Source organism: Aphelocoma coerulescens, chromosome 2 (assembly GCF_041296385.1).
Source record: "Aphelocoma coerulescens isolate FSJ_1873_10779 chromosome 2, UR_Acoe_1.0, whole genome shotgun sequence".
Classification (NCBI taxonomy): Eukaryota; Metazoa; Chordata; class Aves; order Passeriformes; family Corvidae; genus Aphelocoma; species Aphelocoma coerulescens.
In genome coordinates this window covers 56,772,293-56,785,641 of record NC_091015.1, presented here as the reverse complement: position 1 = coordinate 56,785,641, position 13,349 = coordinate 56,772,293, and the positions used below count along the sequence as shown (strand labels likewise).

The following is a 13,349-nucleotide window of genomic DNA, read 5'->3' as shown; positions in this document are numbered from 1 at the left end:
ACTGGGAGACCTGATTTCATGACTTTTTAACTGATTTCTTCTGTTAGAAATAACAAATAAAAGTCTGAATGTGCAAAGTTCTTCATGACAGTTGAGTTTGAGACTTGAGCACTGAGTCCTTCAACTTTGGTATTTTTGTGTATTTAGTATTCTGCTAACAAGTGGTGTACAGGAAACTGAAATATTTAAAACATGAAGGGCTGTTTGAAGTCTGAGGAGACCTTCAGTGCATGTCTCTTTCCTTTTTGGCTGAGCAGGTAGAAATAAGTTTCAGTGACTGTGTAATATTTGCTACTTGCTCCTGCCTGCTGTTTTGTCCTTATCCAGTTCTATGTGTTCTGTTGGCTCACTTTTTTTAGTCCCCAGAGAGGGTGGCAATAGGTGATTCATCGAGTGATGCAATGATTTCAGCACAGAGTAATGAAATGGCTATAGCTGTAATAAAAATGGAATGTCTAGTATAAATATATGGGACATGCTCATCTGAATGGGACCAAGTAGAACATTCATTCCTAGCATTGCTGATAAAATTGTTGAAATTAAAAAAAGGAGATTATTTGGAAGAGTGTACCTGTAGTACTGCAGAGGTACGATTTATAAGCAATGGCAGAAGGACACCGTTTAAAACCTGCTGAAGTCCACATGCAAATTCCCTAATCTCAGTGGATTTTGAGCTAAAAAGACCTGAGCTCAACTGCATAGATATGGATCACTCTTGCTGACCTTGTTATCAGTTTAGTTTGGTTTGCTCTTAAGTGGAGGCATCTCTTGGTTTTGTTTAGCATTTTAGCGTTCTTTAGGATTTGCTAATATGACTGAGACATGAACTAAGTTTTCTCTTGCTGTCATTCTTACCCTCGCCCAAGAAATAAAGGAAACTTAGGCACAGTTAAGCATTCGGAAAGACTAAATTAAGCAAGACAGCAAGAACATTTGCTCATAAGATAGTGCTGTGCTTTTTTTTCTGAGCTCTTTTGTTTTGTTTTGTTTTTGTTTGTTTGTTTTGCTTGGTTTTTAACAGACCAGTTCAGTTTCAGTTTTTAATTTAACTTCTTGCCACCCTGGACAACTTTCTCAATAAGTCCCTTTTCTTTTTTTTGGATCTTCCCCTTTTTTTGCTTGTGTGTTGTTTTGGGGTTTTTTTCCTCTCCTTTCTTTTCAAGTTTCAATTGACAGATACTTCAAAGGCCACTACAAGGAAACCTGTTGAATTACTGACTTCTTTGTTTTGCCTCCACCCAAATTAAATAGTGAGATTGTTCTGATAATTGCCCTCAGTGGTGACACAACGTTTTCCAATAAAGCAGACAATTGAATTTTCCTGTTGGCATTTAAACTCTGAGCAGTGAGTATTTCCAAGAAGCAGGGATTGAGTGAATACTGCAGCTTTTTGAAGGTCTTTCTCCTGATGCAATTGGAAGGATATTTCAGGCTTTATCTCCACCTTTGGTGGATAGGATTCTGCAGCTTTGGAGAAGAGAAATGTTTTCTGTTCCACATAAAAGAGAGTCTGGTGGTTTTTAGCTGCCTTTAACTTGCAATAAGGATGGAAAATTATGGTCTTCTAGGACATTTTGGATTGTACTGCAGAGAGGACTTTGAGTTTGTTTATTCCCTGCTGGAAATATGCAGAGTGTCTGACTCTGAGTCACATAAATAAGAGAGAAGAGCTCTAAATGCCACTAGAATTACTCAGATGTCTGTGACTTTCATTAGATATTGTTCACTGTTTATAGCTGGTTGTTGGACAGTGGCTGTGAAGAAAGGCTTATATAGGCCATCACCCCTTTTGCATACTTTCCCTCATTTGTGTTCAGTAGGATGTTGTTGCTCTCTGAATTAAAACATGAAAATCACCAGGCAGGAGGACAAACACATGCACTTCAAGGAAGCTACAACACTTAATTGTTAAAGCCCACATTGTTTTAATCTGACTCTTACTAATGGACATGAGCAGAGCTTTTTTTGTGACATTGACAGCTTCTCATAAGTAAATATTTTTTGCGGCTCTTAAAGGTGAATTGTGTGTCTGTACGTATGCAGATAACATTTTCTATAGGTCATGTTTCTGCAGAGACTGAGAGACTGCCTTCCAGGTAGAGATGTCTCTGTAAAACATCCCCATCTTTAAAGTTACCAGAAAGAAAAGCAATTAATCAATTCTTATATAAAGTAACAAGAAGCTTTGAAGTGAAAATGTCCCAAATGTTACATGGCTTAACACTTTAGTTTTGGTTTTGGTGGCAAATAGCCCACCTGTGTTTTGGCTGTCATATGCTGAACTCTGTCTTTTGTAGCTGGACCTATATTTCCCAATTACACCATACATAAATAAAAACAACACCAAGCAGTTCTGTCTCTTAATTTATTTATGTTTTGGCTGTATTATTTGGAAAAATGCCTCTACAGAAGTAGCAATAACTCCTTCACGCAGTATAAGTGAGGTCTTTGAAAAAATTTTGATTCAGCCAGGGTTCCTAGTAGAGATAGAGCTTATCACAGCAGACCCAATTTTGGCTGCTGCCTCTGGGGTTATGCTATGGCTATATCTGTGCCCCTGAAAGTGCAGTGGGAATTATTAATTATGTCTTCAAGCCTTTTATTCCAAAAATGAGAGAAATAAAAGTAGAGGGCATGTAAACAAGAAAACCAAGCAGGCACAGTGCCTGTGCTAAAATCTGTCTCGTGTTCTGATCATGAAGTGTTTGATTTTTAATTACATTAATAGGTGTGTGTGTGTGTTTTTAAAGGCCTTGCTTATCATGAAGGAGCATTTCTCTGTTAGGTCAAATATTTAAAAGCCTGACTTCTGAGTCAGGGTCTTATCGTACTAGATACTACAAGATAAGAATAAATAAGTCACCTTTTCTTCAGTCTATCCAGGCTATACCTGAATTAGATGCTTGTGTACATCAGGTGCAATGGCTCAGGAATACTATAGCTTGGGGGAGCTCAGGTTTAGAAAAGAAAATGCTATATGGAGTGTATAAAATGGCTGTACAGTTTTGTGTGCTCTCTGTGTTCTCTGGCTGAAAACCACAGCTGTGTTCCTCTGCTGACAGTACAAGCAGTGCAGGGACAGACATTCCGGTGGCTGATGCTGTACATTGGGGGGAAGGCTGGTCCCTTATCACTGCTCACCCTTGGCATTGCAGACCTTGGCCACCTCTATCTGGTGTTTGGCTGGGGAAGGATTGGGTTTGATTGGTTTCACTGCTGGAGGCAGAATGTGGTGGCTCTTAACCCTCCACCTGAGCAACTATCAGAAATGAAGGGTTGGCTGCTGGTGCTGAGGGGTTTGTGAGCCAGAACTCAGCACACAGTGGTGACAACAGTGACTTGTTTTGTTATCTTTTAAATACAAGGACATTTCATTTACCTGTATATTGAATGCAACCCATTTTTATTGTCCCAATTTTGTTGTGTTTGTTTTTTTACATCTGATGCCTCAGAAGACTCCCTGTGGGTTTTACTCCCTTCTTTCCTGTCTCCCACATTTCCCTTTTATTCTTATTGCTTGAAGCAGAGGGGAGCAGACACTGAGTTTACTCCATTAGTTTTGGGAGACTTTTAATTCTGTTTTGCAAGAAGAGCTGTCCCACCTTCCTTTTGTTGTAATTATTTGGCTCTGTGCTGTGTTTGAAGATGGGACATCTTTCTATCCCCCATCTTCCCAATGCTGGCAACCCTGGGTGAAGTCCCTGCTGCTTGTTCTTTTTTAAAGGTGATTTTGCTCACGACCTATTTTTTGCTGAACACAACCTGAAATTCCACCGTGCCCTTACAGGCTCCCTGAGTGGGAGTGTATGCAAATAACAGGACAAGAAATGAGCCATTTGTATGGTTGGGACTTTCTGAGTTTTTACGTTTTTCATATTCGTCTGTTTTTACTGATTAATTGAATTTCAGTGAGTTGAAAGTAAACGTTCTTAATAGTGAAGGTTTCTGATTCATTGAAGGACCTGGTGTTTCTTAGGCAGCTGAGAATGAGAAGTAGCATGAAGGCTGGAAATTGGAGAAATGTATTAAGTGTGCTGTTTCATTTTCCATTTTACACTACCCCTGATAATACATTTGTTAATAGTGCTACATAAATGGCAGATTGCAGGTTTGACCTGGATCAAACCACGCCCAACTTTCCCTTTTCTCTGCCACTTCTGAGATGTGGTATTTCCCTCATATTCACAAATTTCTTACCATTTGGGGAAATCTGCAGAGCCCTGCAGAAATTCCCTACAGTAAGGGAAGCGCATGGCATCTGAGTGGCCGTGATCCTGCCTGCTTGATGGATGCTGATAACAGTGCCCTGTAGACTCCAGTAAAATCGAGTGGACACCAGTATATTTTTCAAATGAACACAGGTAAAACTTGCGTATCCAAATATTAAATCACTTTCATTCCTCCTTCATTCCTGCTGATTTCAAGAACAGTGGTAATAGTTATCCTTCTTTTAGTTCTCTTAGGACTCTTTTTGTAGAACTTTTGGTCTATACTAAATTTTCCAAAGAAAATAATTATGTGCTGTCGACCTGTTAGAATTTCTGGCCCTAGCAGAAACAGCTTAAATCTTCTGCTTGTTTCCTTTTAATATATTTGTTATGATAATCTTCTGTTTAGTTCCTTAGTTCCACATCAAGGCTGAGGACATGGATCAAGGGCTGTTTTTTTTAAAAAAGACTGCATAGATATTTTCTTGAATTAAGTTTATAATTTTGCTGCACAAGCAATCACTAGAGAGGAAAGGCTCTGAAAAGATTTCGCTTTCTGTTACAGCACCTGAAGATAGGTGGCATACCAGGGGTACAATACAACTATTTGGATTCTGCTGATAACAAACAGTTCTGTGTAAGGTTTGGCCAACAGAAATATACTCTTTAATTCATCTTTATACTTAAGGAACAACCTGTTTGAATGGGTAGTTTTCCAAAGTGCAGTGAACAGATATAACAGGTCAGTGCTGAAAGAGGGTCATTTTGATTTCTTCTCCCCTTCTCCAGAAGATCCTGCTACTACTTTTTTTTTTTTTTTTTTTTTTGACAATTTTTGAAGGTGGTGGCAAGGGGGGAATTTTTTTGTGGCATTTTGTTCCACTTTAACTCATTAAATTTGCTTAAGAAAAAGGGTGCTTTATCTGATGCAGGGATGAGGCAGGACTCTTCAATCGTGTCCAAGAATAGCCTGTACACAAGAAAGAAGTAAAGGAAGGGTAGGAAGAAGAATGGAACTTCGCTTTTTTTAACAGCTGTGAGCTGTCCCTCAGTTGTTTCTGGAACTGGGTTAAGCTGACGTAGAACAAAATTTTGTCAGACTCCAAATGTAGTGAAAAATGGAAAAGGGATGTTTTACCTATAGTCCTTCTGTGGGTGAGAGGAGGGGCACAGGAAGGGTGTAGGAGTGGGATGTATGTCCTAGAGAAGCCCAAACACCTGCAGGCTTCCCCTTAAACAAGTCTCGGTGTTGTGGTTCCAAATGTGGTGCTTGCAAAATGAGCTGGCCCGCTTTCCTGCCTATACTATACTGCTTATTCCTGTCTTTTACTGTGCAAACCAGCCAAACCCCAAAATGGTTTCATCTGGTTTAGTTCCCTTGTTGACTGATACAACTGTTTATGCCACATATAACAATAGTAGGAATGAGCAAGATGTTGAAAAGCAAGACTCTATGGTAGCAAACTGTGCTTTGATTTGGCAAAAGTGACTGTGAGCCACAGTCTTGGCTTCAGTATTTCAGCTGTTCTTTAAGCATCTGCTTAAGCAGCCACTGCTCCTGTGCTGACCCCTCAGGAGTGCTATGAGCGAATGTGGTGGGTGACCTGTGCTGAAGAGCTGACTTCAATTTGATAATCCTTACTTGGGATTATTTTACTTGGGATATCTTACTAATAATAGTATGAGCGCAGCTGGGTCAGTCATTTCCTGATGTTTATTTTTCAGGGTGCAGCTCTTACGTTCACTTACCAGAGGATGATAGGGCTGCTTGTCATGGGGCCACCTCTTCCGTGTTACTGGTACAACTGTGCTGTGTGTCTGTGTGGTTGCTTGAATTGGGGAACTGATCCAGGTTAAAAATAACTTGTGTGTAACTTCTTCTAATGTGTCAGAAGGATATCTGCTTGAAGTGTAATACCACTGCTGCTCTGCAGAACAAGTAGTGCCTGGTAATGTTATCCTTGTAGATCAGTTCACTTGCAGATGGGTAGATGATGCAAAGTTTGGTCTTTTTCTTAGGATGTGGTTTAAGTGGCAGTCAAGCTGGTATTACTTTGGGTTGCTGGAGAAAAAGGTAGTTGAGTTTCTTTTTCTACTCTGTTTCTTCCTTCCTTGTTTTTGCTTCACTAACATCCTAGTGACTGCTGCTGGACGGTGAGCTTGTTCAAGTCACAGATCTACCAAAAGAAAACTCTGGACTCTGGAATAGTTTTTATTCTCCTTTTTGTGAATGAAGGGGAGAGGAAGTGTTACCTTTCATAAGGTCAGGTGGTTGACTGTGCTGCTGCGTGTTGGTAGATCTGATGTAAGGGAAGTGTTGGGAGCCCACACACTGGAGGGATATGTGCAGAATTGTGCATCTCGTGGGCTGTAGAATTGCACTGGCTAAGGTACAGCCTGAAACTGCACCACTGGTCTAACTTGGTTTATTTTACTACTGTAATCCTTGAATAGAGACAGACAAATAGCATGCAGAAAACATCCTCTTTTTAGAAACTTCACACAAACTACTTCATTTTTTTCAGGAAAATTTTATCATCAAATTATAACATGAAAAACCAGAAGACATTTTCCCTTCTTTTCAACAGCTTCCCAGAAATTTTATCACAAGATTAATTGCCTCAGTATTTCTTCTAAAACATTACAATTCTGTCATGCCAAAGAGTGCAATATTGGCAATTACCTGTATAACTTAGCTTACATCTTGTTAAGTATTTTGGTGACTAAAAATAAATTTAAGAAATTCCCTACCAAGTCAGCCAAATGAAATCTCATCTCATAATCTGTCTCTCAGTCTCTAGCTCTAGCAGTAGCAAATGCTGTTCAGGGCAGTGATCTGATGATGGCTTTCAGTCTTTATGCCTCCTCAGTGTTTCCATTTGTACTACAAGTGTTGGAGGCTACATCTACACTTAGTCTCTTTAATATCCTGCATAAAGGCCATGCCACTCTCTCATCTCTTGTTGAACCTGCTGATATGGCCTGCTTATGTAACTCCTGACAGCAAGTTTGAAGAGTTTACTGCCTTCTGAATGAAAAGGGTATTCTTTATCTCCTTTAAATTTATCCCCTACTGATTTCAAGTACCCCAAAGTTCTTATACTGCAGGGTTTCATAAAAACAGTTCTGCATTCTGGTTGTCCACTACATTCTTTCTTGTGTCCTTTGTCCCTCCAAACTGAGGAGACCCTGCCTTTGAGGCAACTGCTGAAGCCCACTGGACACTTGCCTTTCTCTGCATTTTCTCAGAAACTACTGTGTCCTTCCTAAGATGTGAAGATCAAAGCTGCCCTCAGTGCCCTGTATGTGGGTACGTGAAGTTACTGTGCTGCGGCAAAGTGACACCCTCTGTCTTATTCCCAGTGCCACCTCTGATGACACCCAGTGTTTATGGGATCCTGTAGCACATTGAATCAGTGCTTTAAGGGGGATCTGCCAGCAAGGACTTTGCTTCTCGTTCCTGAGTGGAGAACTTAGTCATGAACTCTATAACTCAAATATTTTGAGTCATTTTGTCCTTATTTACAACTTGCACCAACTCATCCTTGTGGAAATGTAATGGAATCGTTAACTTAAAGTGTATTTCACAGCTCTAATTTTCTGTTGTTGTGTCCATTTGGGGGAATGTGTAACAAAATAACAGCAGTATGGAAATAGGAATGAATCAATTACTAAAGGTAATAAACACAAGAAGAATTTTAGATTTCTTGGCTGTTATTGTCTAGGGTGGTTAGAGAAGTCTGAAGAAAGCTGTTTGGTCAAGGTTAAAGAATAGGCTGAGTGAGCTATAACCATGGGAACCAATGCTTCTAGGTCTTCCTCAAATATGTTAAGAAAACATTCCATTCCAACCAGTTAAAGTGAGCTGAATGTTGAGTATAAGAGATCATTAAAATAATAAGACAAATGTGTGGCAAAATAAACTATTTTACCTGATAAATTTTCCAATGTTACTGCAGCAAATCTCTGAATAAATAGCTTCACTATTTTGATAGGGTTTTTTTAAAGTGAAATTGTTTACCTTCATCCCTCTGCATGGTTTGGTGGACTCTGCTAATGCTTGAGGCCTGCTTTCTAGATGCAAATCTCTGCAAGTCCCCTGCATGTGTTTTGGGCAAAGTAGTCTATAGCACAGAAAAGCAGTGCTTTGAGACTAAACAGAATCTGGTGGCAGATAGTCATAGAAGCATAGACTTGTTTATGTTGGGAAAGACCTTCTAAGATAATCAAGTCCAACCACTAACCCAGCACTGCCAAGTCCACCAATAAATTGTGTTCCCAAGTGCCACATCTTTTAAATGCTTCCAAGGATGGTGACTCAACCACTTCCCTGGGCAGCCTGTTCCAGTGCTTGGCAAAACTTTCTGTGAAGAATTTTTTCCTACTATCCAATCTAACACCCCTGGTGCACCCTGCCATTTCCTCTTATCCTATTGATTGTTACTTAAAAGAGACTGACCTCCACCTTTCTGAGCCCTGGGGAATGCCACTGATGACCAGCTGCTAGATGTAACCAGCTGAATGTACCTCCACTCATCACCACCCTTTGGGATTGGCAATCAAGCCAGTTTTTTACCCAGCAAGCAATGCACCTGTCCAAGCCATGAACAGCCAGTTTCTCCAGGGGAATGCTGTGGGAGACAGTGTCAAAGCCTTTACTAAAGTCCAGGTGAGCAACATCTACAGCCTTTCCCTCATCCACTGATCAGGCCACTTTGTCATAGGAGACCAGGTTAGTCAAGCAGAACATGCCTTTCATAAACCCCTTCTCGGTGGGCCTAATCATCTGGTAGTCCTGTATGTGCCTCATGTCACTCAAGGTGATCTGTTCTATGACTTTCCCTGGCACTGAGGTCAGACTGACAGGCCTGGAGGTGCCCACATCCTCCTTCTAGCCCCTCTTGTAGATGGGCATTGCATCTGCTAATCTCCAGTCAGCTGGGACCTCCCCAGTTAGCCAGGACTGTTGATCAGTGCTTGAAAGTGGCTTGGTGAGTACTGCCACCAGCTTCCTCAGTGTCCTTGGGTAATTTCCATCCAGCCCCATAGACAGTGTGTCTAAATGGTGTAGCATTTCCCCTTGGATAATGGGGATTGCAATCTTCTCCTTGTCTCTGTCTTCCAGCGCAGGGGACTGGGTACCCCGAGAACAGCTGGTGTTGCCATTAAAGACTGAGGAAAGAAGGAATTAAGTACCTCAGCCTCTTCCTCATCCTTTGTCACTTATGTGTTCCCTCACATCCAGATCACAGATCACAGGATATTCTCTGTTGGAAGGGACGCACAAGTATCATCAAGTCCAACTCTTACGTGAATGGCCCATATGGGCATTGAACTCCCAGCTGCTGTTCTTAGCTCCTTGCTCTTTCTTACCAAGCTAATCTCATCTGATGGATATTGTCCCTAGCCTTCCTTTTGTTCCTAATATGTTTATAGAAAGATGTTTTATTATGTTTTCCAGCAGTAGCCAGATTAACTTCTAGTTGAGCTTTGGCCCTTCTAATTTTCTCCCTGCATAACCTCACAACACTCCTGTGGCCCTCCTGAGTGTGCTGCCCCTTTTCCCAAAGGTCATAATATCTCCTCTTTTTCCTGAGTTCCAACCAAAGGTTTGTGCTCAGCCAGGCTGGTCTTTCCCACTGCCTGTCTAGCATTGGCCTGCTGCTGATCTTTCAAGATTTCCTTCATGCAGGATATGCAGCCTTCCTGGACTCCTTTGCTGCTCAGGACTGCCTCCCAATGGGTTCTGTCAACCAGGCTCCTAAACAGGCACAAATCTCCCCTCCAGAATTCCAGGCTAGCAGTTCTTCCTTACTTCTATGAGAAAGGAAAACTCTCTGACATACAGGGCTACCCCACTGCCTCTCCTTCCTTGCTTCTCCTGCCTTCTGAAGCATTTATAGTCGTGTAGGTTCACATTGCTCCAGCTGGTGAAATTAGAAGGCAGAGGGTCCTAAAATCTGAATGCAAGATGAACTTTCCAGGTATCCTCTACTTCCTGCTGTGTTCTGCTCTTTGTGTGTCTTCATGAAAGTATTTAGTCTGATTGAAAGCACATCTTGGAAATATTACCTACTCAATTAGACAGAAATCATCTTGTGATATATCATATCTTGCTAGATAAAATATTTCAGATGGGGCTCATTTGTATTCTTGATATAACTGCTCTCTTTGTCCTAGATAACATTTATAACAGATCTGTTTTCCCATTATAGAGATTTTAGGGACATTTTGGATGGTACCATTTCACTGGTTCCTTCCTTGCTCAGGATTAAGCTTTTCTAACACAGATCAACACCACGAACCTACCAACCTCATGTACACTTGACAAACGGGTTGGGAATATCTTGGAAGAGGGGTTTTTTATTATTTTTTTGTCCTGTTCTTTTCTTTTTTTTTAAATTTTATTTTTCTACCATAGGTGGGAATGAGATCTGTCCTGAGTAGGAGTGATGTTTATAAGTATGACTGCCAAAGCTGGGCTGCTGTAATGATGTTCTGTTATCCTGGAAAAGAAATCCACAGGATGCTATCCCTAATACTAAGCGGATTAACTGTGTGTAAATGTTACAATTAAAATTAACTGGCATGCTGACTACTGCATCACACAGTTAATGTAGAAAAGCCTCTTGGCTTAATTGGACTCTTACATGCTGTTTCCTGGTATGTGATTAAGCCAATATTTAGAATGGATAAGCAAAAGTGATTTTTTTTATTGTGTAACTGCTAACCTTTTCCAAATTTTGGCTAGCTTGCTGTGCTAGAGACTTTATGCTTTGAATACTTTCAGAGATAAGGTGTGAGCAGTTTTCCTTAAGCCTTTTTCTAAACCAGGAGTTGAAGATGAACTCTCTCTGTTGTGATACAATGATTGAATTTAAAGTATAGGACAGACATACACACCTTGTGCTGAGCTGGACACGATGAAAGGTCCATGGGCTTGTGTGTTGTGGGTTCTGACAAGCATTACACTTTTGAGTCTGAAAGCTTTGGTGTTTTAGATTCATCTTGATGATTAAACAGAAAGACTCCAAAGAAAATGGAGTTCAGTGATGCTTTTATGTACTCTTTGTGTTCCTCTGTGTTTCCTCTGTTCCTCCTCAAGTCTCTGGAGATCACCATATAACCTTCTCATGCTATGCTCAGTACCTCTTGTTTGCAGTGGACTAGGAGTGTTTGCAGAGATACTTATTGTGGCCTAGATGAAGTAACTTGTCACAAACAAACCACAAACTCGTTTGTACTCATTTGTTCATGTTAATTGTAGCAGGAAACATAAGAAACTTTAGGCCTAAAGTTTTGCTGCTTAAAAAAATAAGCCTCTATGTGTGCCCTTATTTATGTTTAGGAACAGTCTACTTCTAAGATCCAATATTTTTATAAAGATGTCAGTGAACTTTAAATTCTGAATGTGATTAATATAGTTCAAGTTGTTTAAATCTTGTTGATTCCCTGGTTTTCATATTGTTGCATGCTGGAATTTTCTGCCTGCCAACCAAAGCTGATGGAACCTTGTGCATGTGTGCATGTACCCGCTCTGGCCTAATGCAGCTGAGGTGCAGTAGTTTTGTCTAAGCTGCTGATGGACGTAGATTTAGCCTATGATAATTGTCTGTCCCAAAGCAATTACTTTTATTCAGCTCCACAAATCCAGGAGGTGGTAAGAGTTTAAGCAATCACAACTGTTTGTGAAGTGAGTTTGTTTCAGCACTGATTGAGATTCAACCACACAAATGTGCTATGGCCACTTCACACAGATTCCTTAGACATGATGAAATGTAGCTGGGTCTGGTGCTGTTTCACTGCAAGTGGAGAAAATCTGGCACTTTGACAGTGCTGTGGGAAGTCACCCACTACTTAGCTGCTCACCCTTCTTTGCCCCTCTTTTGAGTATAGCCTGGCTGGCCTCCCTGAGACTGTTCTGGCAGGAGGAGACAGCTGAGGGCTGAGGAGAGTTGCTGCATATGTAGGCAAAGATGCTGTGAGAAAGCTTCTCTCTTGTACCCCCTGTGTTGTCTGGCACTTCAATTATTTCAGTTAGAGTGAAGAAGTCTTTGTGGGTGGAGAGTGATCTTTAAGGATCTTGGTGGTAGCTAGAACCAATCCCACAGATGACTTGGATATCAAGAATGAGACAATGTACTGGAGTTTTATTTTGGGACTACTTGACCTGGTTTTGGGCAAGATTTATCTGTTTTTTAGCGTTTTGGATTTGAGATGTATCATAATGGGAACAAGAAGGATGAAATAAATTTGGGAAAAACTGTCTAAGGAGAAATACACCTTCATATTTTTTCTTGGCTAAACACCAGTCTGCAGAAAGCCTGCAACGTGGTCTTCAGTACAAAATTAGCTTTTCTCTCTCAAACTGTTAGGGATTCCTCCAATTCCTTTGACAGATTAGGGTGTCAGCCCATGAGCAAGCTACTGAACCATGACTGGCATTGTGCTCCACACAGTCAGTACCTGTCAGTATGTTCACTGCTGTAGGTACCTATTCTCCTACCCTGTGGTGAACAGGAGGTGATTGTTGAAAAAGGGGAGGCTCCCCTACACACACCACAGGGGGAGGCCATGCATGTGGGCTTTGACCACAAAGTCGTAAGGATGCTGTAAGTGTACACCACAGCTTATGCCATGGCAATGTGAGCTTAACCAAAAGAAAATGTTTAATGCCCTCTCTTTCTGACAGCCAGGAAAAGAGAAGGACTTATGACATGTTTGAACTTTACACTGCTAACAGCAATGCTTTTTTTTACTTGGAGGGAGAATGCAAAGTTGTGGTGGCAGAGCTCAGTGGGTAGGTTCCAGTGGTTTAAGTCAGCATGTTCTTGTTATAGAAAATAAAGAGCCAGTGGGATGAATTCTAAATCCTGCAGATGCTTAATGACAGGTTTCAGCAAACTTACGAACTCCTCAAGTATGTACAATGCCAGAGCCAGACGCCATGGACAGTATATTTCGAAAAAATATTTAGAAGTTACCAGTGGAAGCTAAATTTTGAAAAACATGAAGTCATTCTTGAAAGAGTTCAGGTTGGTTAAGCATCATGTGAATTCAACTGATTTGTTGAAGCTAATGTTATATGCCTCAGTGAGGAAAATAGATGCTAACTTACATCTGAAAGAGGGAAGTTTTGCA

The 13,349-nt window shown here is 40.8% G+C and overlaps 1 protein-coding gene across 11 annotated transcripts in view; it reads left to right on the top strand.

Annotated features, from left to right (window-relative positions):
- Window positions 1-13,349, top strand: part of ELMO1 (engulfment and cell motility 1) — a 312,095-nt gene that overhangs the window by 64,354 nt on the left and 234,392 nt on the right. Inside the window, exon 1 of one of the 11 annotated variants that reach the window (XM_069007627.1) lies at window positions 8,779-8,877. The exons of 8 other annotated variants lie outside the window; for them this stretch is intronic. In XM_069007627.1, coding sequence (XP_068863728.1) covers window positions 8,812-8,877 — 66 coding nt within the window. In that variant the 5' untranslated portion in view covers window positions 8,779-8,811. Of the gene's footprint in view, window positions 1-8,778; window positions 8,941-13,349 lie in introns of those variants that run through there. 2 more of the 11 variants (XM_069007628.1, XM_069007630.1) reach the window with 2 other exon arrangements.